This window comes from Ostrea edulis, chromosome 2 (assembly GCF_947568905.1).
Source record: "Ostrea edulis chromosome 2, xbOstEdul1.1, whole genome shotgun sequence".
Classification (NCBI taxonomy): Eukaryota; Metazoa; Mollusca; class Bivalvia; order Ostreida; family Ostreidae; genus Ostrea; species Ostrea edulis.
The window spans coordinates 18,618,074-18,645,398 of NC_079165.1; the positions used below are offsets into that span (position 1 = coordinate 18,618,074).

The 27,325-nt window shown below is 34.7% G+C and overlaps 1 protein-coding gene across 15 annotated transcripts in view; it reads left to right on the forward strand.

The window, feature by feature from the left end:
- The window catches only part of LOC125682161 (protein transport protein Sec16A-like), a 45,259-nt gene that overhangs the window by 1,193 nt on the left and 16,741 nt on the right, over positions 1–27,325 (forward strand). For 4 of the 15 annotated variants that reach the window (XM_056156258.1, XM_056156264.1, XM_056156260.1 and 1 more), the window contains exons 2-26: positions 503–1,847; positions 2,356–3,586; positions 3,692–3,835; positions 3,953–3,991; positions 5,755–5,878; positions 6,303–6,362; positions 7,912–8,031; positions 9,989–10,125; positions 10,468–10,675; positions 10,894–11,032; positions 11,364–11,606; positions 13,574–13,671; positions 14,395–14,479; positions 15,045–15,159; positions 15,651–15,762; positions 17,394–17,499; positions 17,645–17,698; positions 17,806–17,892; positions 19,010–19,114; positions 19,964–20,170; positions 20,686–20,932; positions 21,061–21,156; positions 22,776–22,987; positions 24,349–24,489; positions 26,841–26,933. In XM_056156258.1, coding sequence (XP_056012233.1) covers positions 503–1,847; positions 2,356–3,586; positions 3,692–3,835; positions 3,953–3,991; positions 5,755–5,878; positions 6,303–6,362; positions 7,912–8,031; positions 9,989–10,125; positions 10,468–10,675; positions 10,894–11,032; positions 11,364–11,606; positions 13,574–13,671; positions 14,395–14,479; positions 15,045–15,159; positions 15,651–15,762; positions 17,394–17,499; positions 17,645–17,698; positions 17,806–17,892; positions 19,010–19,114; positions 19,964–20,170; positions 20,686–20,932; positions 21,061–21,156; positions 22,776–22,987; positions 24,349–24,489; positions 26,841–26,933 — 5,548 coding nt within the window. Of the gene's footprint in view, positions 1–502; positions 1,848–2,355; positions 3,587–3,691; positions 3,836–3,952; positions 3,992–4,474; positions 4,505–5,754; positions 5,879–6,302; positions 6,363–7,911; positions 8,032–9,988; positions 10,126–10,467; positions 10,676–10,893; positions 11,033–11,363; positions 11,607–13,573; positions 13,672–14,394; positions 14,480–15,044; positions 15,160–15,650; positions 15,763–17,393; positions 17,500–17,644; positions 17,699–17,805; positions 17,893–19,009; positions 19,115–19,963; positions 20,171–20,685; positions 20,933–21,060; positions 21,157–22,775; positions 22,988–24,348; positions 24,490–26,840; positions 26,934–27,325 lie in introns of all 15 variants that reach the window. The other 11 variants (XM_056156259.1, XM_056156262.1, XM_056156261.1 and 8 more) reach the window with 11 other exon arrangements.

Consider the following 27,325-nt stretch of genomic DNA (forward strand, 5'->3'; position numbering starts at 1 on the left):
AAATATGTATCGATGAGAATTATTTTAATGGTAGATCAATGGCATGAATATTGAAATTCCTGGATCAGAAAGAACTTTGAGGTGGCTGACGATAAAAGCAGAGTTATAGGGCTATTCTGAATCAGACTTTTGAGTATAAACTCATTCCATTCCTGGTGTTTTTTATTAGGGGTGGTATGGTATACCAGGGCTCGAAAGTCGAAATTAGTGAGAAATACTCGCAAAATGCAAGTACATTTGAAAAATAGCGAGTTAAAATAGTGGACACTTGAAAATCTTAGCGAGTTGGGATTTACAAACCATAATTGTATGGTATCCATTTTAACCGACTTTTCGGTTAACCATGACATCATAAGACTTTAAGATCAAATGTGCATTATACTTTGGTACATACTATTTTGCAAATACATGTACCATAGTAATATACTGTAGTACTTTTTATTTTGAGGTACCAAACACTAATATTTACCAAATTGAATGATTTGTGATTTATTATTTACAGTATGAATCAGTCAGCTCCCTGGAGCTTTCAGCAACAGAACACAGATCCAGGAGGGGTCAAGCTTTTCAATCCAGCTCAATTCACAGAGCAGGCGAATCAGCCAAACAAGTTTAACCCAACACAACAAGATGGAAATTGTGTCCAAGAAGCAGAGGTTTTCAATGGACAGCAACAGAATTACACAGGACAGGATCCGTCATGGAACTGGAATTCCACCCAATCAGACCCCAGTCAAATGGCCCCAAATCCAAATGTATACGGACAAGTATATGATCCAAGTCAATTCCAAGCTGTAGGCCAGGATAATGGCTATGACAAATTTTATTATGACCATAACCAAGGACAGTGGGTACCACAGTATGACCAGACACAGAATCATGACCTAAGTCAAGCACATTACGACCCAAGTCAAGCACATTACGACCCAAGTCAAACACATTACGACCCAAGTCAAACACATTACGACCCAAGTCAAACACATTACCAAAATGCAATGCCACAAGGACAACAATTTAATGAATCTAACACAGAAGCCGCAGGTGGAAATTTTCTTCCAAACTTTAATCAGTATGATGGTAACTACAGTGATCATGGATCTAATGAGCATGCAGTGACAAACTTTCAAACCGTTAGTGATGGTCAGCACCATGAACAAGTTGCTGATCAATCATTTAATTCTGAAATACTTCACCAGTCCTCCGCAAGTCAAGGGATGTCAGAAATACTTCACCAGTCCTCCGCAAGTCAAGGGATGTCAGGATATTTTCAGAATGATGATTATGAGACAGAATCCAACACAGGGACTTATGACAGTTCATCTCTTCAGAATTCACTCAATCAGGTACAGATGGGAAAACCAGCAGATGATTTATTGAAGCCGGAGATCAGCAGTGAGAGCTTGCAGACCGTGAATTACTCTGCGGGATCGCTAGACATGGCGGCCAATTCAATGTCAACTCCAAGTGTTCAACAGGTCACTGATGAGTTTAAGCAGATCTATGTGTCCGAACAGGGACAGTGTGGAGATTCTAAAGAGAGTGAAACAAACATACAGTGTGTTTCCACTGGGGACGATATGAATCAATCAGCCATGCATGGACAAGTGAACAGCACAGGAAATGTGTTGGAAAATGTATCTGGTGGTAGTCCCCATTCTGATGATCAGCAGGGACTCAGTGACTGGGAAGTAGTGCCTCCCGAGTCCAGTCAGATGTTGGGGGTTCCTGGGGGAGAATCCAAACATAGTCGGGAAGGATCACTGGACAACAGCGTGCAGTTCTTCATCGGTTCTAGCAAAAACTCGGATGATGGCTCAGCCAGGCACACCCCAGAATCAGCTCCACAGGTACTGGCAATGAACATGAGGAAGCCCATGGGTTCTAGTTTAAATAATTAAATTACATGTAAAAGTCCATTCTATTTATACAAGCCATATGTTAGTGCATTGTTTCTTTCAGTATTTTGAGAATGGGATGGAGACCTTTAGAATTTGGGTACAAGTAATGCAAAAAAAAAAATTGGGAAAGAGATCAAAATTTTAATAAACATTGCTTTTTTAATATAAATACATGGATTTTATTTTCTGTAAATAGGTACAGATAAGATAAGACATGTACAAATATTTTCAGTTTTCATTTGGGGAAGAGTAATATACATGATATATGCAAGGTCTAATATCCACCCTATTATTTCTAAAATTCAATGACTGCTTTGATATAAATAGATGATCATCAATAGTATGTGTAGCAAGCTGTGGGTAAAACTTAATTGTTAGTTGTAATGAATCTGTTACATCACAAGATTCAGCAATTGCTCAGAATTTATCCATTTTTGATTATTCTTGCTATTTTCAGGGTCAAAAAAGTTCCAATGTAGAGAAGGAGAAAGAAAATGTTATTGATAATGTCACAACAGAACATCTTAGGCCACAGCTAACGTCGTCTCCCAATGTTTCTCCTGGTCAAGTAAATACAAATGAAGGTGTTGCAGAGAAGAATCCACCTCCTGCAGGGCCCCCACCCATTGGGGCTCCAAGTGGGGGGAATAACCCATTCAGGAAAGAAAGAACAAATACTTCACAGGGCAGTGACATAGATAGACTGTGTATATCACAGCCATTTTCTAGTTTGAATAACCCACAGTTGCCAAGCCCTATAGTAGCTACCTCAGACGATTCAGGAAAGGTAGCACAGAAAACACAGCCACAAAGTCCGATCATGCCTAGAAAGGAAAGTCCATTTCAGCCACCAAACAGGAGACGCACATTGTCATCACAGTCTAGTGAATCAGAGGACCAGCCAAAATCAGAGAAAGAGATCAAAGAGAGCAGCCCCAGTATATTGAGCCAGGTTTCTAGTTCTAGGGAGTCTCTTGCTTCTACTTCTTCAAAGCAGGGTCAGGAGAGTGAGAAATTTAAGCGGCCACCCAGGGACACAACAAAGTCCAGACCCCCAGTGGGTTCCACTCGAGGAGTTATGTCCCCAAGACGAATCGAGTCAGCGTTTCAACAGGTACAAAAACAAAGGGCAAAGCACAACATGTCTCCTGCCACAACTCTGTGGGCAAATAATGATACTCTGCCTGTGGCTAATATACTTTTAGCTCCAGCAGCACCTGCCATTACTCCTTCAACAAGTGCCACTTCCTCAGCTAAAACATCACCCTTGAAAACAGTCAAAGATAATAGGGATGTACTGTCTCCTGTGCAAATGTTAATCAACAGTATGAGTGAAAAGCAAAGTGATAAATCCTCTGTAGATTCGAAGCAGGAGAATAGACAGTATGATGACAGGCAGGAGAGATCCCATCAGAGAGGTTCTCCTCGGGACAGACACGAACGTGGGTCATCCATAGACAGGGAGCTAGAAATTACCCGAAAAATGGAAGAAAAAGAAAGAAAAAGAGAAAGTGAGAGTTACCGTGACAGAGATCGGGATAATTACAGAGGAAGTGACAGAGCACGGGGCAAGGATCCTAGGGAGCGGGATTATGATCCTTACTATGACAAGCAGCCACCTCAGAGACGAAGGGATCCTTACTATGGAGACGAGAGATATGAACGACCAAGATCAAGACACTCTCTTCGTATGTATCTATTTTAAACACTATTAAATAAAAGCTATGAAATTATGTGATTTTTCAGTCAAAAATTAAATGTATCATTTGTTTTCATTCAAATTATCCATGCAGTTGATGACGAGAGATCAAGTTCTAGGCAGGGACAAGAGTATGATCGACCCAGATCTAGACAAGAATACAACAGAGATGCAGATCGACCTAGATCCAGGCAAGATTATGGCAGGGATGCTTACTATCGAGACAAATATGGAAGAGGTCAGTATTGGAAAAATAGGAGTGATAAATTGATATGGATTGTATATTGCGGGTGAACAGAAGAAATCAATCTCAATCCAGTTGGAAAAAAGTGCTCTAGAGAATTAGCTTTTGTAGATATTTTTACAGAAAACTCTGAAAAGAAAAATGGGAAAGGTAAACAAGTGAAACAGGAGTGGTGAAGGCTGTACCAGAAATAATAAATTATAGTCCTGATAATATTACCTTATACGTGTAGCATTCAAATACATACAGGCTTAAAGTGAATAAAATATATTATGGAAAATACAGTGTATCATGTATTGGATATATACATTATAGACATAGGCTTTTTGGGATATGTAGTTTATAAAAAGAAATATCTTTTGTATACATATATAATTATTAGAGGAATTATAAAATTAAAACACTGTTAAAAAATAATTCAATAACACTAACAATGCATGTTCCCACTCCATAAGAATCATTGTATGGAATGCTTTGTTTTGTACATGATTATACTAATGTCTAGAGGGGTTATGAGATATGTAGCCCTGGTGAACAATCACAGGTATCTTGTTGCAAACTAGATTTTTCCAGTGTTTTTGTTGAGCTTTTAAGAGCGATATTTTTGCATGTTTCTGTGTTGAACCATTACAGTTATAGAGGAATTACCAGAATACCAGGAAGGTCAGTAGTTGTAGTGGTCACTCAACCATGAAAAAGCAGCATGTCACATGACTGTCACCTTGGATACTCATCAAAATTGCTAGACTTAAAACTCTAAATGCTGGGAAATTGCTCTTCATTGAAAATTGATCTTAATTCAACTTGCTTCGTTGTGAAGAAAATATTCTGACACTCCTTTGACAGATTGTACTGTTTTCATTGGCAAAGAAGGAATTTTAGGAAAAAAGATTTATTCTATATCTTTTTTTAAGCTGTAAAATGAATTAGCCTTTAAGCTTAATATGTTTTTTTCATATGTTTTGAAAAAAAAAATCACCCAATTAAAAGGGCATTAGCTGTCGTTTTGTCACCAAAAATTGAATTCAATGAAATTTGCTCTATATTATATATTTCAATAATAACACCAGTATTTAATTATTTAAAACACTTTTTAACCTCAAAGCAAGCACATGAATATATATGTAGTTTTGGTGATTAAAGAATCACTGTCTTACAAGACAACAATTCTTCCTTATATATATTTCTTTACACTAAAAGTATTTATCTAATGTCGTTTTAATAGGTTTCTCTTGTTTTTGTACAAAAAAAAAAGTTTTTATCAGTCATTAATGTATATTCCTATGCCATTGAGAGATTTTGAGAAAAAAGTTTTGCCATCACTTTCATAGCTAATGCCCCTTTAGCATGAAGCAAGTTAGAGATTTGTAGTACATGTATTTGTTAATTCAGCCCACTGCCTTACTAATGCTTAATATAACTAATAATGAGGCTAGTTATTATGGCTGAAATCATTTATTAACTCTAATAATCAGCAGTTTCTTGTGATCCAGCTTTTGAAATTTCAGATTAACATTGTTCTAGCAGCTAGCAAAACTATTGACAATTTCCACTGCATCACTCTCTTCCTTACATTAGCATTATTTAGCGGGGGAAAGTAAAACAGACTAGAACTGATTTCTTCGTTGTTGCTCTTCATCCATGTATATCTGTTGGGTCATTTGAAATCAGATTGCTAGTATATTTCTCATAGGACAACTTCTGAATGAAAGTCAGTTCTTAAAAAATTAGTTAAATAAAATTTTATCATTGCAGTTAAAATGTTGATATTTTGTGATTGATTAATTGAATTTCTTGTGGTTTTTACATCTGTGCAATAAGTATACTCTGGTTATGTGCAATTTTATTACATCATAACAAGTAATGGTATTTCAAATGATGCAAATTTTTAGTATTTTGAAACTCTTTTCTAGGCTATGAACAGTATGATTACTATGGTCGCCATGGTTACTACGACAGACATGCTTATGACAAATATTACAAGTATGATCAGCGTTACTATGACGATTATTATGGGCGAGGCAACTATGAAGACAGGTAGGAAATCTACATGGTATTAATATGCACTGGATTAATATTTTTGGGGAATTGTTTTCATGATCAGTGGCATATTTTATTTAAAATTCTTTTTTTTAAAGGAAACTTTGTCTGGAACTCTTGTAACAATATTACTATTGGATGATTAAATTTCACAATGATACATGATGTATAATTACAGTACATGAAATTTTTGGAATGGAATTGTTGTGTGCATAAAGAATATCACCCATAATTCTTCCTCACTGCATGTTCTTGTTTACACGTAGTGAGATTTTTGGTCAAATACACAGGATGACCCGGTCTATCTGTGTGTTTTTTGTATACATGTATTAGTAGATTCTTTCTGAATGGGGTTTTCATTATATTTCAAAAAATCAAGCAATCGTGTTGTAAAAAGATTACAGCAAAAATGACTTTTTAGTTTCAACAGGTTACTGCAATTTGATTACCAAAGCCATGGCCATGGCCAGTGGCATCATGGGTAAGGCTTACTAGCCTGCACGTTGACTTGACCATCCTCTTTAGAAAATTTGGGAACCTTTTCCAACTTTGCTTTCCAAATGTGTTAATTAAAATGTGTGCTACATTTGAAATTTTGATTTTTTCTCAAAGATTGCATGGTATTGTGTCAAATAATTTACTTATATCATCAGGGTTTTCTTCTTAAAGCTGTGCAGTCCGATGTTCATCTAGTATTTTTTGTACATAATTACTTTAAAGCAGGTGAATGAATTAGTTTTTAAAGTAACTGTTATTAACTTTCTTTAATTACATGCTTTAAAACATGCATGTAAAAGGAAACAGAGATTATTTAAAGAGTAAAGATATTGGGAACCCATAATATACATTCACCGCTTGTAAAGTATGATTAGGTGTCTATAAATAACCCCATTGTGCGTGAGGGGAATCCCAACATGCTGTATATAACTCAGAGTGAGACGCAACTTTCTAGTGTAAAACAACGAATTACTAAGAGGTATTTGATATTTTTATTTCTCTTAAACTTATGGTATGGTACTGTAGTAACAAAATACACAGATTTACACAGATAAGACCATGCACCAATGATCTTGGCTCCAGAGTCTGAGCTGGTCATGTGACTGCCACTTGATTGGTCTTCTGAATATGCATTAGAAATGGCCAAGTGACATTTGTTTGTAAACACCGATTTAAAACCAAAATAATTCAGGTTAAAACAGGTGAAATAATGTATGACATGTCGTACAGCCTCATGAATACATACGTGTGATAATTTAACAGTGTTTTTACAAAGTGGACATAATTTATCGAAATTTGGATCATACAACTTTAAAGTAACATCTTGTGAGATTTTGATGTGATACCTATATTAGATGTTAGCATTTGGCCTAATTTTAATTTCTTTCTTTTAAGTTTTTCTGCTTTGGCAAAATCATTCTCTATATGTTTGCACAGGGATATCCTACCAATGGCTTATTAATGTATATTCTGCCATCATTATCGTTTTCCTTTGTCTTTCTGTTTAGTAGATATTGTTTTACCTAATGCATGTGCTAGACTGTGTCAATGTATATGTGTGTTGTCTTCTTGTTTTGAGTGTTTGTTTTTGTGTGAGAATACTTTATAACAAGAATTAACTTTGTTTGGAGAAGTTTTTATGAAATGCCACAATTTGTTGTCACTATTTGATTTAAAGTGTCCAGTAATTTTCTCATATTTGTAATGTAATACAATATTTAATTTTCATTCATTTGAATGACATATAAAGTCCAATGGACAGACAGTTTTTATGATTAGGTGTAAGTTTGAATGCAATCTGATGTTCAAAATTGGTAAAGTGTTTTTTTGTAATAAGATTGAGGATATGCTGTAGATACCAATGTGCACAAATTGTTAGGGACTGGGAACTTGCATTTATTGAATATTTCTACTGTGTAGGTACTGTTTGTATTAGACTACCAGCATGCTGCTGAGCCATGGTAGCGATAGATTTAAAGTGCATTTTGTTGATCAAGTTGAATGATGCATGACTTGTAAATGTTTCCCCACAGATACCCCAGTCAATATTACAATCAGTATGGACAGCCTTACGAAGAAAATGACAAGTTTTTGAGTCAGAGAGGCTCGCGAGTGCAGACCCCGGGCTCACTGTCTGACACAGGAGAGCACCAGTGAGTAAATTATGGGCAATCATAAATAATGGGTTAGCTGGTCCACCAGATCAATGTCATTGGTTGACATAAAGATTCTGGTTTAATCTGGTTTAGTAAAGAGGGACAGGATGTTCTGCATTAAACAACATCAGTGGGTGGTGAGTGAAGGTTAGTTAACATTAACTGACTGTTAACTTGTTAACTCTTACATGTATATAGTGTTAACTAGACGTTAACTGTCAGTTCACTTGTTAACTCTTACATTTATATAGTGTTAACTAGACTTTAACTGACTGTTCACTTGTTAACTCTTACATGTATATAGTGTTAACTACATGTTAACTGACTGTTAACTTGTTAACTCTTACATTTATATAGTGTTAACTAGACGTTAACTGACAGTTAACTTGTTAACTCTTACATTTATATAGTATTAACTAGTCATTAACTGACAGTTCACTTGTTAACTCTTACATTTATATAGTATTAACTAGTCATTAACTGACAGTTCACTTGTTCACTCTTACATTTATATAGTGTTAACTAGACGTTAACTGACAGTTCACTTGTTAACTCTTACATTTATATAGTGTTAACTAGACATTAACTGACTGTTAACTTGTTAACTCTTACATTATATAGTGTTAACTAGACATTAACTGACGGTTAACTTGTTGTTAACTCTTACATTTATATAGTGTTAACTAGACATTAACTGACAGTTCACTTGTTGTTAACTCTTACATGTATATAGTGTTAACTAGACATTAACTGACTGTTAACTTGTTGTTAACTCTTACATGTATATAGTGTTAACTAGACATTAACTGACTGTTAACTTGTTGATAACTAAACATGTATATAGTGTTAACTAGACATTAACTGACTGTTAACTTGTTGATAACTAAACATGTATATAGTGTTAACTAGACATTAACTGACTGTTAACTTGTTGTTAACTCTTACATGTATATAGTGTTAACTAGACATTAACTGACAGTTAAACTTAACTCACTTTTGTGCGACTGGGTCAAACATTACTAAGAAATGAGTTTTGATAGTGACTCGTTTGGTTTTGAGAATAAGCTGGATTAAAGGTGTCCTTATGATTGTCTAAATAAATTCACAAATACCAATTCTGTTGCCTTTCACCTTCAAGTCTGAAGGAGTCTAGTGTAGTCATAGTAATGTGAATTTTGAGATGAACTATGATGTGTCCATGCAAATATAAGGTTTATTTTCACAAACATTTGGTCAACCGTTATACTAGACTGTCCTGCACTGAGCATTGGCTTAGTTTTATGAGAAATTGCTTTTGCCACTAGTTACGCTTTTATAGATAATGTACACGAATCATGAGCATTTTAAACACTTGCATCAAACACCAGTAGTTGTTAGTTGAGTTTCAAATTAATAAAACTTTTGCCGTTTATATCAGTTTCTGAGGAAGAAGGAGTATAGTATCGTGTGTGTTTATGTCTTGTCTTTTGTTGTGTTTGAGAGACAAACTATCATTTTCTGCCTGAGCTGTATGGTACTTGGGTTGGGGTTTGTGTTCATCATCATCTTTCTATTTTTTTTTTTGGGGTGTCAAGATGTCGACCTCATTATCATTGATCATACTTTCAGAATCAATCAAACATGTCTTCTTCACTTAATTACTGAATATCAAAGAAAGTATTATTCTCTCTGTAATATTGTTATATACATGGATAACACTTTTAATTTATTCACAGTATATGTATCCCTATTTCCTCTTCAGTTTTATCTTGTGTATTAAAATTTTGCATTTTCTCAAATAACATGAAATATATACTAGTAATCCACACACAAATATAAAATGATATAGCACAATATGTGTTTATACTTTTCATACCATTTATTCAGCACATTTTAACAATGCCTTTCTCATTAACATTTCACATTTTTATATAAATGATCATGGAATTTAATGGACATGAATCTATTTACTTAGAGATTATGATGCATACCGACATTACCAAGGGTCACGCTCCTCCAGTCGTCAAGGTTACGACGACTACACACGTGCATGGGATGCATATTACGCTAACTACAACAGAGGCTATGGTTCTAATCAAGGCTATGTTCAAGGTTTGATTTTATAATGCTCACTTTTCAGTTTTGAGTTTTAAGATTGATTTGGAAAGATTTACATTCGTATAGAATTTTTCGTTTTCTATACAATGTATAGTCCAAACTGAAATCTTAGTAAAATATGGGTGTTCAAATGATTTGCTGAGATCTTTAATGTACTAATTAGAAGTTGGTATGCATGTATTTTTAATCTTTGATTCAGAAGATGCTTGGACTCTTGAAATAAATAGAAAATCATGACAATTATTTTACAGATACTAATTTTTAAGAAAAAATGTAAAATTTCAAAAGAATTATTACAGTGCGGAATGTACAGGAATTTCATTTTTTTTTCCACAGAAGCAGCTCCAAGCAGAATGACTCCAGTCAAACATTCCATTCCCCACGTGTGTGTCCGATTTGGTCCTGGAGGTCAATTGGTGAAGGTCATACCAAACCGACCAGCGGAAGGTCAACCAGCCACAGTGGAGATTCATGACATAAATGAAATGTTACAGGACAACCCAGAAACTGAGGAACTGAAAAACTTCCCAGGACCTCTTGTCAGGTATCTAATGACTTCATTGCTTAAAGAAATTTGTTAAAGACCGAAATCATGTTGGAAAATGTTTTGTGGAAGTAATGAAACGGTACATGTATGTAAAAGAATTTTCTAGCTTTCATTTCAAGTCATTTTTCACAGCACACATTTATTTAGAGGAGGTCAGCTGCTTCCTGATTTCTGTGTATTTACATTATACTTGAGAAACTTTATTTCCATTGAAGGGGTGACACACATAAAAATGATGTTCTGACCTACTGCCAATCTAAAGCCAAGGCTTGTGCTGAGAATGTCCGGCTGACGGACCGTGACTCGGCCGAACTTATTTGGAGGTTACTAGAAGTTCTCATCAAACAAAATGGGGTCAGTTCATTGAATACTTGTAACAAATCGTTATATATAAGATCCTCTGCTTATGTTCGTCTATTCCTACACAGCAGTCAAGTCTCGCATCAAGTCTCACATCGACGATAGCTCGACCAAGTATTAGCAGACTTGATCTTTCATGACAATTTTTAAAGTGAAATTTTGCACAAGGTGTTAATTATGAAATTACAGAACTTTGAACAAGAATATGAAGATAATTTCTGCTGTGCTATATATGAATGTTACTTGTATGTTGTAATTTTGATACTGCAATGAAGTATTACTCTGATCGTTATGCAATAAGAAGCACTATAATTTCTCTTCACAGACATACGTTGGCACGGATATTGCCGACCTGTTGTTGGAGGGACATGAACCAACCACTATTGACTACAGCATGATGGGATTGAAAATAAATCCAAGTTCAGATACACTGGATGAGGACTTGGATGAGTCAGCGGATGTGTCTGTTGTCACGGCAGACAGATCAGTTATTTCTCGAGGGGGACGTAAAACTCGAGAGGAAGTCACCGATCGCTTCAGGCATCTACTGTTGTATGGCAGGAAAAAGGTAAAAGTCTTTCTCCTAATGTAAAAATGAAAGCACTCAATATACAATGAAATATGTGTTTTTAGCTCTTCTGAGCCAAAGACTCAAAGAGCTGATGCTATGGCCATTTGTGCGGTGTGCGTAAACTTTTTAGAAAAAGGGCTATAACTCAAGAACCCCTTGGCCAATTCTTTTCAAATTTGTTACAGGGTATCATTGGCCCAAGGGCTTTCATACATACTAAATAGAGGGATGTGACCCTTTAACAAGGGGAGATAATCAGGAAAATACAAACAAAAGTAGTGGTTGCTAAAAAATCTTCTTCTCAAGAACCACAGGGCAGATTATCACCAAACTTACACATAAGGATGAGGATATGTTGTAGATAAAAAATTGTTCAAGGCATTACCCTGGGGCAAAGGGCGTGGTCTCAAGGTCACTTCAAAGTTGACCTAAATTTAAATTTTTTTTAAATTCCTTAAATCTTAGATATTTTAGTCATTATAAGGACTAGGATCATCAAATTTTGACAGTTGATGCATCTTAGGACCTTGTGTCAAGTTGTCTCAAAAGTAGGTCACGGTGACCTACTTTTTGAATTTTGCAGGTATTTATTTTAAAATTAATTTTGATGCATATCTTGGACACTTTGAAGCCTATGATCATCAAAACTTGTCAGTTGGTGGATCATGGGACCTTGAAATGCGTCAACTGAAAAATAGGTCACCGTGACCTACTTTCTGAATTTTATGGCTTATCATTTATAGATATATTTTAAGTTGTTATTTCAAATACCGAGAGGTTTAGAATCATAAAATCTTGTAAGTTGATGCATCTTGAGGCCTTGAAACATATTTATAAAAAAGTAGGTCACAGTGACCTACTTTTTGAATTTTGCAGATATTCAAATTTCACATTTTCAATTTTAGATGCATATTTTGGGCACTGTAAAACCTAGGATCATCAAACTTTGTCAGTTGATGCGTCTTCAGTCTTCGGTTTGTGTCGACCAAAAAGTAGGTCACCGTGACCTACTTTTGGTATTTGACAGCTAAATTACTATATTTCAGACACTATTTGACCTACAATCATCAAACTTTGTCAGTTGATGCATCTTGAGTCTTCGGAGTGTATCGACCAAAAAGTAGGTCACTATGACCTACTTTTGGCATTTGACAGTTATATTTATATATTTCAGTCACTAATTGCCCTACAATCATCAAACTTTGACAGTTGATGCATCTTGAGTCAACGGAGTGTGTTGACCAAAAGTAGGTCACCTTGACCTACTTTTGGAATTTGACGGCTATATTTATATATTTCAGATACTATTTGACCTACAGTCATCAAACTTTGTCAGTTGATGGGTCTTGCATGTTCGAAGGGTTTCGACCAAAAAGTAGGTCACCTTGACCTACTTTTGGAATTGGACGGCTATATTTATATAATTCAGATACTATTTGACCTAGTCATCAAACTTTGTCAGTTGTTGGGTCTTGCATGTTTGAAGGGTGTTGACGAAAAAGTAGGTCACCTTGACCTACTTTTGGAATTTGACGGCTATATTTATATATTTCAGATACTATTTGACCTACAGTCATCAAACTTTGTCAGTTGATGGGTCTTGCATGTTCGGAGTTCGCTGACCAAAAAGTAGGTCACCATGACCTACGATTGGAATTTGACAGCTATATTTCAATATTTAGATACTAATTGGCTTAAAATCATCAAACTTTGTCAGTTGATATTTCTTGGGTTCTCAAAATGTGTAAACCAAAAAGTAGGTCACATTGACCTACTTTTTTTTGAATTCTTAGGATTTAACTAAAGATTTAGAATACTAAGAGGCTAAGAATAGAAATGGTGGGGTTGTACAATTTATCAGAAGAGCGATTCTAGGCCCTTGGGCCTCTTGTTTAAAAAAAAATGTAAATGTGTAGCTGTTTAAATTTATTTCAAAAGTTCTTTAGCAGTGATATTTTTCACAGGATGCTTTGGAGTGTGCAATGAAGAACAATCTGTGGGGTCATGCTCTGTTTCTAGCCAGCAAAATGGACAGTCGGGCACATGCTAATGTTATGACAAGGTGACTCATAATAGATATTCACTCAAGTTCTCATAATTTTTTTTTGAATTTTAGGATTAGTGGAAGTGATTTCTTTGACTAGACAATAGAGGGGTAATGCTCTTAGCTGTGAATGAATTTGTATACAAAAACTTGTTGTGTCAAACATGAAGGCTATTTTGATTAGAAACTCACTATTCTTGGGAAGTGGCAGATACTTGTATTAAATTTGTCTTTAATTATTTGATTAACTGAATGAAAAACAATCAGAAAGTTTATTTTCTTGTTAGTGACATTTTGAAATTAAATGTTACACTATTGGAGTTTCCATTCAAGGCTTCGGTATATTATTTAGAGTCTGTTACATGTATAATGAATGTACTGGGAAATCTCCCCTATTGCTCTCATACCTACATGTAGTTTCAAAAAGTTTTCAAAATATACTTTTTTTTAAATGCTTCATATTCTTATCTCCATTTTCGGGGTTTTTCTTACAAGTTTATGACAACTTGGAAAAATACACTGAATTTGTAACTAATGATGCAATGTGGTTGAATTTAGAAAAACTCTCCTTTGCTTAACCTCTCTGAAAATTTCCAAATTTTCAAGAAACAGTAGCTGTTTTGAAAAAACTTTGAATTCTGTATCCCATTCATTCTTTGTAAATACATGTAATTCCATATTAAATATCTTCAAAGAATATAAATACAAACAAGATATTTTTATGCACAATTTTTGTGGCAGATTTGCTAACAGTGCCATGAAGATGAATGACCCCCTGCAGACTCTGTTCCAGTTAATGTCCTGTCGACAGCCAGCTGCTGTCACGGTACGTATCAATCACAGCTCATGATATTTACATCATGTCTCTGCATTACATACCCAATCCTTTCATTATGTCTCCCCGTCCCAGAAGGGGGACATATTATTTTAGTGTGAATTCTTCTTCCATTTCTTAACCTTTTCTTGTAATGGTCAAATAATAAGAATTTTTGGAGCATTTTTTGTCCGAACCATAGCATTTTTGTATAATATTTGTATTATATATGTATAATATTTGTATTTCAAGTCATGTCTGTTGCTATGTTCTTTGACACACTGGTGATACCAAGTGACTCTAAGTGCCAATAGCGGTGTTAGAGTTTAGAAAAAAAAGTTGAAAATATTTCACATTTTCATAATTTCAATACAATCATAGCAACATGATTACATCAAAAGAGGATATATATATATATATATATATATATATATATATATATATATATACATCTCGTGTAATCAACAAACAAGTACAAAGATCTTGAAATGATTTTGTTTCTGGGGATAGTGTAATCAGTTTAGCCTAACATTGGCATTCTAGATGTGTATAGATATTCTTGCCTTTTTTTTTCCAGTGTGTGGTGGATGAGAAGTGGGGGGACTGGCGGCCTCATTTAGCCATGATTCTCTCCAACCCGACTGGTCGTGACATAGACAGGAAGTCGATTATGACATTAGGGGACACTCTCGGTATGTTCCAAGACTGGGGAAGATGTGGCATTGAAGTTGTTCTCTTTGGAATGGGGATTTAGCTATTGTGTAGAGGATTATACTAATATGTTCACTTCATCTGTAATCAATACAATTGTGCTTAATAACACATTAATAAATTTTAATGTCCTTGTGTAGAAGAAATGAAGGAAGCGATAGGTTCTATTTGTATATATGTATGAAGAACATCTAATTCTGCACAATTCAAAATGTTAGGGACTGCATAGGTTTGAGCTGTTCCAACCTGCTTTTTATAGAGTATATTAAATGTTATTTAACTGTAAATGTATGAAATTAATCAATATTTTTGCATGAATTTATTAAGATTGGTTAACTTTAGGCATTTGACATTGGATTCATGTAAAACAACGAATGTCCACAAGATCTTGGGACAACCCTTGTACTACATGTATTTAATCCTTTTCTAACTTTTCTGTGTTTATTCTATGTTTTTTTATCTCTGTTTTCAGCATCTAAAGGCTTTCTCCATGCCAGTCATTTTTGCTATATAATGGCTCAAGTCAATTTTGGTTCTTATCAAAAGAAGACCGCTAAGATGGTGCTAGTGGGATCAAATCACAGGTAGGACTTCTGTAGGAAGAAATTGAGAGCTAGTTGGATCAGATCACAGGTAGGACTTCTGTAGGATTGAGAGCTAGTGGGATCAGATCACAGGTAGGACTTCTGTAGGAAGAAATTGAGAGCTAGTGGGATCAGATCACAGGTAGGACTTCTGTAGGAAGAAATTGAGAGCTAGTGGGATCAGATCACAGGTAGGACTTCTGTAGGAAGAAATTGAGAGTTAGTGGGATCAGATCACAGGTAGGACTTCTGTAGGAAGAAATTGAGAGCTGAGGCTGATTATAGTGCTGATACCATGTCAAAGCTACAGTTGATATATGGACATGCAAATGTCTAGGTAGCACAATTTTAAAGGATTTATGTTCACAAAGTTTTGAATATTTTAAATGCATTTTGTTTCCTTCTTTAGAATGTTTATTATATCCCAGTAATCGGAGTATAGTTTTTGGTCTGTCTGTCTGTATGTATGCAAAAACTTAAACCTTGGCCATAACTTTTGAATGGATGGTGATAGGGCTTTCTTATTAATTCACAGGGGAGACATTGTTTTTGTCAGATTTCTCATTAGTTTCTTCAATCAAATTTTGTCCAGGTCATTGTATGACATTGACTTCAAACTTAAAGAGTTGGTATTAGGAGTGGTGCAATGTACCAATTTTTTTAACCTTGACCCATTTGTAAAGTCAAGGTCAATATCTAAAATCAGAATTGGGTCCAGGCCATAACTTGAGAACCCTTTTAACATTAGGACTTTAATCTTGAAATTTTGAAAGAGGACGTTAAAAGTGGATGCACTGTACAATAATTTTTTACCTTGATTTATTTCTTCATTCAAGGCCAGGTTAAGAAAAAGTGACTTAGCCTTAACTCTTGAACTTTTTGACATGAAGTACTTGAAATTTGGAACACCCATCAATGAAATTAAGCTTAGATGCACTGCATTACAAGTATATATTTTGACCTTGACACTTCTTCAAGGTCAAATTATAAAAATACCAAAAAGACCACATCTTGAGAACCATTTGGCATTAGGATTTCAAACTTGGAACATGGAAAGAATCATTTAGTCAAGATGCATTTTCACCCATTTCTTAATTCAAGGTCAAATTTGAAAAACCACAATGTAACTTTGGGACTTTTTGATGAAGATCTCAAACTTGGAACAGAGATTAAGGAGATTAACCTGAGATGCACTGCATACTTTTTTTTTTACCTTGCCCCAATTCTTCAAGGTCAACTGCATATCTTGTTTTGACTTGACCTTGCCCCAATTCTTCAAGGTCAGGTCAAACAAAAAACAAATCTAGGTCATATTTCGAGAACTTTTTTTACATAGGGACTTTGAACATGGAAAGACGAAATTAAGATTAAATGCATTGCATAAATTTTTTTATCTTGGCTCATTTCTTTAATCAAGGTCAAATTGTTGCCCCATTATAAAACAATAACAATATCCTCTAGTTCACATGTGTATGTGACAAGACTTTCTTTTGATCTTATGACCTTGACCTGGGAGTTTTGGCATACGGAGGTATCAGTGTTTCACAAACACATTTTGTTTTTAAATGATGTAAGTAGAAACATTGAGAGTGTCCTTGGCTTGTACGTTAAACTATGTTGTTGTATTTCAGTTTGCCTTTGACGGAGTTTTCAACAAATGAGGCCATTCAATGTACAGAAATTTATGAGTATGCCAATACGCTTGGGAACCCGTCATACTATACAGTTAATTTTCAGGTAGTTCTTTAATCTTTCAGGTACATTGTTTTCTAGATTTTTCACTTCGATTTCAAAGACCTGAACAGTGTTATTGAAAATTACCGTATTTTGAATTGTATTTTACATATTTTAACTTTAACCAATTATTTCATGTATTTTGCAGAGCTTTAAATTCTTGTATGCATGCAGATTGGCAGAAAATGGTTTTGCTCAAGAGGTAAGTTATTTGATTTTTACAATTTCTAATACATACATTATACAGTGTACATGTACATGTGTTCGCATTTGAAACATGATTATAATATTTCTGTTCTTATTTTCCAGGCCTTGCAGTATTGTGAAGCAATTTCCCGAGTGATTTTGAATTCACCGACTTTGTTTCAACCTATTCTAGTCAAGCTCGTTAATGAGGTAATCACTTTCAAGTTTAAAAACTAAATATTGTTAAGGACACACCAGCAGTCAGATTTGATAGTTGAAAGTGGTGTTCATTTGAAAGTGTCAGTTGATATAATCATATTAACTGCAATACACCAGTAAATACCAGGATAGTAGATGTTTTGGGATATTGTTATACCGTAATTTTTCGAAATAGGGTTGATGTGGCGTATAGGGCAAAAGGCTATTTTAAGCCATTTTCTGAGATAAAGCCTTAGATTGGTTGATTTGGCAGATAGGGCCAAGACAGCTATTTCTAGCACCATTATAAAATCAATAAGGCATTGATATCATTGTAAGTGTAAGTTATACCAGTATAGATCTAACAGGCCATTCATTATAAAGATACGATAATTGAAATGACCACTTTGACAGTCCAATTATAAGCATTGTGCATTCAATTTATCATCCGGAATGTTGTTTTTACATATGGCTTGTTTTAAGCAAGCCCAGTAATATTTATTGAAAGTAATTATGTAGTTTTTAATGTTTCAGTTTTTATAAAGAATTTGTATGTAACATATATAATGATCTCATTTATTCATGTAGAATATCTGAAATAATGAAGTGCAGTCGTAGATCTAGAGCCCACTCATTTTTAAGAACTGTTATGTTAGAGTTATCTCTCTTTCCCTTTCATTCTTATCTGCTTCGTTATGAAACATTTAGATGGTCTTAAAAACTATATTTTCATCTTCTGAAGTTTTGATACAATTTTTTAAACATAGGCCTTGGATAGGTCAATTTGGTATATTGGGCGAGGTTAACAAATGAAAATTATGGTAACTTTATTTTACAAACTTTAAGATCAGTTTCTCAAAACATTGTGCTATAATGTTTTGTTGGACTCGTGCCATTTGAGTCATGCTGTTTGAGTTGCGCTTTTGTAATACTGCTATGGGCCAAATATTTTGATTGATAAGAATTTTCTTAATCTATTAACCTAGACGGTAATAAAACCTGTGAAAAAGAATGCAAAGTTTGCTCTTGGGTATTTGTGTCGGTCAGCCTGTAAACAAATTCTTTTTTTACCATGTAATTTGCAACACTGAAGACAGAATGAGTAACTTGCTTATTTCATTTTGAACAGCTGGGAAATCGCCTGAAGTACTTTGATCCTCAGAAGCTTCACACTACTGAAGATGAAGACCCATTCTGGTTACAGCAGCTGTCAAAAGTTAATGCTGGATTTCTGGTAAATATTTGGTTCAGCAGCTGTCGAAAGTTAATGCTGGATTTCAGGTAAAAATTTGTTACAGCTGCTGTCAAAAGTTAATGCTGGATTTCAGGTAAAAATTTGTTAAAGCAGCTGTCAAAAGTGAATGTTGGATTTCTGGTAAATATTTGGTACAGCAGCTGTCAAAAGTGAATGCTGGATTTCAGGTAAATATTTGGTACAGCAGCTGTCAAAAGTGAATGCTGGATTTCAGGTAAATATTTGGTACAGCAGCTGTCAAAAGTGAATGCTGGATTTCAGGTAAATATTTGGTACAGCAGCTGTCAAAAGTGAATGCTGGATTTCAGGTAAATATTTGGTACAGCAGCTGTCTGAAGGCACAGCTGATTTTGAGATTGATTTGTCAAGGCCTTAAAGGTTAAATGCTGGATTTTCAATGACCATTTTTTATAGCCATATGGTGAGTGCCCTATATAATCACTCTATTTCTCTGTCCACACAGATGGACAGACAGACAGAGTGAATGTATAGGGCACCCTCATTAACCATTTTTAGGGCCTCACCATGTGGTGAGGCCCTATGTATATTATAGACTCTGTTTATTCGTTCATCATCACTCTATGACATGCAATAACTTAACTTTCCTTTGGGAGATTTTCATAAATTTTATACATAATACATAGATTAGATAGAGGAAGACCTCTTCCGATTTTCAGATTTATTTTGGAGCCCTTTCTCATTTGTCAGCTTTCTGGTTTATCATCTGGATATAATGGCATTTAAAGCAATTATAAAATAATTCTGATATGTCTGTTTTGTTTCTCCTAGTGTACTGGACAAAGTATACATGTATGTACCTACTTTCAGGATGGGTCTATTCAACCACTGTCAGGCAGTGTCACCCCCTATGGTGGGAGTTATGGAATGCGAGCCGCCAGTACTGAGAGCGGAGAAGTGGCAGGCTACATCGCTGGTGGAGAAACCGCCATGATGCCACCACCACAAGTGCCATATGGACAGGACTTTAATCAACCTCAACAGAGCTACTCTACACCTGATCCAAGTGCAGCTCAGGTAACATACAGAAACAAATACTTACAGTATGGTACTGGGGGATCTAGTTGTATTTACAGGGCTTTCTTTTTTAACAAAATTTTACATGGCTATGACTTTGCTAAAATTTAATTCTTGGGATATTTAATTAATGCTTATGTTAAAGAGATAATATAGCTTAATTTGGTGATTTTTTTTCTCTCTCTCACCCCAAATCATCTTATTCCTTTTAAGTTTCTAATATTATAAGATATATATCAACTTTGAAATGATTGCATGTTTGTCAAAAGTTACATTAGGAGACAACTTATATAACTGATTGAATGCAAACATTCAGGGGACATAATTTGAAGATTATAATTGTTTTAAAGTTGGAAATAAATGCAAATAATAATTGTTATAATCTACAGGAAATGTATGGACTCTGATGATGTCTCTGTAGAATTTCCTGGTCCACAGTATCCATTTCTTTAATGACTCATGCTGATATGTATAGTAAATGTATTTAGAGAATTGATTTTAACCTAATTTAACAGCAGACTGAGCACGTCCAGCAACCTGCACCCAGCATGTACAGTCAGTATGGTCAACCCCCGGAACATCAACAGCAAACACCTGTCACATACGGTCAGTATGATCCACCCCAGGAACATCATCAACAACCTGGTTCAGATAACCAGACTCATCAGGGCTATACACAAAACCCACAAGTTTACACACAAGGGATGGACCCTAATGCTGGAGTCGACCCAAATACTCCGTGGCAACAATTTCCTCAGAATGGTATGCGACATATTTTTGTAATATCATTTTTGATGTATTAAGTAACATATTCAAAAAGACAATTTGAATGATGATAAGAAATGGATTTGGATAAATATATGTGATGATATGGTGTGTTTCAATAATAGGTTACCAACAGTACGGTGTGAATCAACAATTTGTCAACCAACAGACAACGGAAGGGAATGAGAACACCCAGAATTACAATGATCCTAACTCACAAGGTAAACTCTTATACTGAAGAATTACAATGATCCTAACTCACAAGGTAAACTCTTATACTGAAGAATTACAATGATCCTAACTCACAAGGTAAACTCTTATACTGAAGAATTACAATGATCCTAACTCACAAGGTAAACTCTTATACTGAAGAATTACAATGATCCTAACTCACAAGGTAAACTCTTATACTGAAGAATTACAATGATCCTAACTCACAAAGTAAACTCTTATACTGAAGAATTACAATGATCCTAACTCACAAGGTAAACTCTTATACTGAAGAATTACGATGATCCTAACTCACAAAGTAAACTCTTATACTGAAGAATTACAATGATCCTAACTCACAAGGTAAACTCTTATACTGAAGAATTACAATGATCCTAACTCACAAGGTAAACTCTTATACTGAAGAATTACAATGATCCTAACTCACAAGGTAAACTCTTATACTGAAGAATTACAATGATCCTAACTCACAAAGTAAACTCTTATACTGAAGAATTACGATGATCCTAACTCACAAGGTAAACTCTTATACTGAAGAATTACAATGATCCTAACTCACACGGTAAACTCTCATCCTCTGATACTGAAGATGGTTTACATCATAACTTGGTTGATCATTGAGCAGTCAGATATATACTGTAGCAAAAGAAATGGGTACTACAATTGTGTCTTAAAAAGAGATTGAAATTCATGTCATGATTAGCATAGTTTCCACAAGACCTTTCTTTGACCTCTTGACCTTTACCTTTTACTTTGTCCTACTTTTGAAAAAACTTTAACCTAGGCCATAATTTTTGATTGGTTAATGATAGGGCTTTCATGTTTCCTTGTGACAAGACCTTTCATTGGGCCCCAGACTCTTTAGGGGGGGGGGGGGGGGATAGGTGTTTCACAAATACATCTTGCTGTAGTAAGTTGGTGTTTTGATTTCCATACTTGATAAAGGCTATTATTATAACATTTTCACTGCAGTTTTAATATCACAGATTTATCCCTTTAAATAGCAAAACTAGTTACAAAGTATTAATTGCAATGAAAATGAGGTTGTATATACTATAACAAATTTGTGTGATTCCATGGGCACCTTAAAACGATATAATTGTACCCTACATAATGAATATTTTCTAGCGGAAAGTAGGAAAGCTAGTCTGTTTTGTGTAGATTTTGTCTATGTCATTAAAAAGAGAAAGTTGAAATACTTATCAACTCTGCCATTCACATATTGATATAACAACTTCATTTTGATATAACTTCATTTATATGATATGAATTGGTTTGATGAATGACGATCAACCAATGAAAGTGCTGGGTTTCATTATTTTTCCGTTGAATGCCAATTTTTATTGCTTTTGTGTTTATGCCAGACCACAAAATCAGGGGATCAACGAAATACAATACATAAAAGAAGATCAGTAGCTCTCCATGAAATTACACACATATTTTGACATGAAATAATGCTGTTAAAGAAATTTGTTGAAACGACAGTATCTTCTTATGTGTATAATGTAACAAGAATGTTGTCATGACATGGTATAAAACGAGTGTGTCCTAATCCCTATAGTTATAAACTTCCACATCCCATTCATTAACAATCATTGTTTATTTATAGGTCAACACCCAGACATTCATCCCGGTCACCACCAGGCAGCAGCACCGCAGTACAAGAGGAACAGTATATACTCTGCCAACACAGTCACCACAGAGGAGGAGGAGGATGATGATGACGATGAAGAAGATGACAGTATGGCAGGATCCCACAATGTCCCGGCTGGCTCTTCATCATTTGACTACTTCAGTGCTGTGGGCAACCAATCACAAGAGGTCAGTCTATAAATAGATGGGTCTCTATAAACAATCACAAGAGGTCAGTATATAAATAGATGGGTCTCTATAAACAATCACAAGAGGTGAGTATATAAATAGATGGGTCTCTATAAACAATCACAAGAGGTCAGTCTATAAATAGATGGGTCTCTATAAACAATCACAAGAGGTCAGTATATAAATAGATGGGGTCTCTATAAACAATCACAAGAGGTGAGTATATAAATAGATGGGGTCTCTATAAACAATCACAAGAGGTCAGTATATAAATAGATGGGTCTCTATAAACAATCACAAGAGGTCAGTATATAAATAGATGGGTCTCTATAAACAATCACAAGAGGTGAGTATATAAATAGATGGGTCTCTATAAACAATCACAAGAGGTGAGTATATAAATAGATGGGTCTCTATAAACAATCACAAGAGGTCAGTATATAAATAGATGGGTCTCTATAAACAATCACAAGAGGTCAGTATATAAATAGATGGGTCTCTATAAACAATCACAAGAGGTCAGTATATAAATAGATGGGTCTCTATAAACAATCACAAGAGGTCAGTATATAAACAGATGGGTCTCTATAAACAATCACAAGAGGTCAGTATATAAACAGATGGGGTCTCTATAAACAATCGCAACAGGTCAAGTTCAATAAACAGGAGACTGAACTATCAGAATTTAAACAAGAATTAAAAGGAATTTATATCAGAGTCCATTTTATATTTGTCAATGATTGAAATGAGTCTGAAAAATATACATGTACATATATATCCTCAAGGGAATTTTGAGAACGATGGCAGATGTTTTAATGAACGACGGCAGATGTTTTAATGAACAACAGCAGATGTTTTAATGAACGATGGCAGATGTTTTAATGAATCAGTGATGAAAACATGTTCCCAACAATACACATATATCGCTGATATAAACAAAAGAAAGTAATACAAAAAAGTGAAAGCTTTAAAAAATTACACTTGATTTAAGCATCCCACTGATTTAGGGCCCTAGACTGTACATGTACCTAGTGCACAGTTTCTTAAAAATAGTTATCATTACATGTATATAATGTCAAGAAGATATATTGTTCTTAGATGTTAGAATATACAGTAAAACATGGTTATAGTGAACCTTCAGGGCCTGCAAAAAGCAGTTCATTATAACCAAACATCGTTGTATCCAACAAAGTTGTTGTAATTTTCCCCTCATGGGAGAATGAATATTACTTAGTAATTCATTATAAGTACGTTTTACTGTATATATGTAATAACTGGGACATGATTGAAATCTTTATTTATAGAAATAAATGCTGGATTCTGTATACATACAGTATATTGAGTAATGAATGGCATTGCAGATTGTGGCTCCCAGAATGAGGCCAAGAACTGTGTCAGAGACCAGCACTGGTAGTGGTGGACCACCCCCCCACACAGCCTCCGCTAACAAGAAACCGCATGCCATACCCGAAAGTAAACTCCTTGGTGACAAGAAGCCAAAGGTACACAACAAAATAGGAGTAGAGAAACATGTTTCTTACAGTATCGACATGTACAAGGGTTGTCAGTAATATTTACAGCATCGACATGTACAAGGGTTGTCAGTAATATTTACAGCATCGACATGTACAAGGGTTGTCAGTAATATTTACAGCATCGACATGTACAAGGGTTGTCAGTAATATTTACAGCATCGACATGTACAAGGGTTGTCAGTAATATTTACAGCATCGACATGTACAAGGGTTGTCAGTAATATTTACAGCATCGGCATGTACAAGGGTTGTCAGTAATATTTACAGCATCGGCATGTACAGGGGTTGTCAGTAATATTTACAGCATCGACATGTACAAGGGTTGTCAGTAATATTTACAGCATCGACATGTACAAGGGTTGTCAGTAATATTTACAGCATCGACATGTACAAGGGTTGTCAGTAATATTTACAGCATCGACATGTACAAGGGTTGTCAGTAATATTTACAGCATCGACATGTACAAGGGTTGTCAGTAATATTTGTGGACTCTGAGGTCACACGCATACAGAATTTATGCCATTATTGGATTGATTGATTGTTTCTTGTTTAACGTCCCTCTCGAGAAAATTTCACTCATATGGAGACGTCACCAAGACCAGTGAAGGGCTTCAAATTTAGGCCTTTGCTTGGCGCTTATGGCCATTGAGCAGTGAGGGTTCTTTAGTGTGGCACACCTACTGTGACGTGGGACATCCATTTTTAAGGTAATCTCTGAGGACCTATGACATTCACACCTGATGCCGAACAATTGGCAGTGGAACTGTCACTACCTGTTTTAATGACTTAGGTTTGTCACTGCCAGGATTCGAATCCCGACCTAAGCATGCAGGGCGAACGCTCTACCTCTAGAACACCGCGGTGGTTTGCAATTATTGGAAGAAGCAATAACCAGTAAATACATAGAAGAGCAGAAGGGAATTAAGAAATAATTCATTGATTTATTCCTGACATTGTTGTGTCAAACATGGCAGAGCAGTAAAAAATTCAAGCATTAAAATGTGTATAAAACTTGGGACCCAGCAGAAAAATGTATCATGAAAATTTTGTCTGAAGAGAATGATCTTAAAGGGACTGATTCACAATTTTACCCAAAATTTTGTTTTTCACTTTTAATGATCAAAATCTACTGTCTAATGTGTTTGAAAGATTTCACATGAAAATTAAGGTTATACATTATCACAGAAGCTCATTTTAGAGAGTTTATTATTTGTTTTGTAAACAAAGATTACGGTATGTTATTGTTTACGGAATTTTCAACAGAAATGGATATCGATCAAAGTTTATTATATCTTTCATTTTTCAAGCATTTTGGGGTGAAAAGTGTCATCTAAAAGTTAAAATTTGTGACTATGCAAAATTAAGATGCATTATATTACAAAATCAATATTTCACTTGTTTGTTTACATAAAAAGACTCGAGTCTTTGTTTACAGAACACATATTTAAGGTTAAAATATTGCTTTCAATTCATGCATTCAGAAGGTCAAAATTTTGGCAGTCAACATTAAATGAGTTATATTTCTAATGTTTAACATAAAAAATGAAAAATATTTTTATAAATAATCGTGAACCAGTCCCTTTAAAGTATATCAAACTTTTCAATTTATTTGTGTCAATTTTGAAGTTTATCACCATCAATAAAAAATTTATAACTATTTTGACACACGGTGTAAGTTAAAAAATGGAGGAATTTTGGAAAATATGGAGCAGCAGAAGCCTTTTCTTTTGTATTAATTTCTTGTAATTGAATTTACCTTGGGGACACTTAAGATTACTTTTAATTATAGAAATGTAAAATATTCCTAGCTGTCTTTGTATTCATACAGGTAGTTTCCTTGTGCGTGGAAAGAGATAACCATAAATTATAGGCTGATCATTTATAGAAATTCATTACAAAGTACATATATTGGGAAGAGAGTTACTTTGGTTCTGTTACTTGTAATTGTAACATTTTAAAAACTTTTTGTACATTTATTCGCTCACATTTTTATGAAATTTATCATCGAAGATTTTATTTGTATCTTCATTTTTCATTGAAATTTGGATAAATCTGCAGCGTATCATATTGCCACCAGTGCACTTTACGGTGACATTCATAAAATAGCACTGCTAGTGTGACAGTTATTATGTCTCCCCTAGCCAGGAGATCTGTCAATTTGTTAGAAAGTTATAAAACTAGTCCACAAACTTTATCTATAACGCTCATGTACTTTTGAAATTATGAACGTGACGTAAAAGGTTTTTGTCTAAAATATTTTCCATAGTATTTTTGAACAGTGATTTTAATGTCTGTTTAAATTACATTCCTGAAACAGGAGGGTTGGAGTTGGTGGCCTTTTAAAGGAAAGAAGGAAAAGAAACCTGGTGATGTTTCTGAAATGAAGCTACCAGACGACAAGAAACCATCGGTATGTGGGGTTTTTTTTCACCACTCTTTCAGGCTCTAAAAATAGCATTCATTTTGTAATTTATTTTATGGGTGCCTGAGATTTGTGAGCACTCTGACAAATATTGGATGTCATGAACCAGTCCTTTTAGTTTATGCATGAGGAGCCTCACTAGCAAATAGTACTTGTCGTTAATGCTTTCCCATCTTTGGTTTTCAAATAAAAGAAGTTGCAAACATAAAGCGGGTTTACAGTACTAATTAAAAAGCATTCTGTATGTAAAGATTTCATAAAGTTTCCCTCAATACTACGTATTAATGGTTTATGAAAAAGTTTTATACATTATGAAGAGAAAGATTGTGTGAATTAATCTTGATGTTTTAATTAAATCTAATTCTGTGTGAATTAATCTT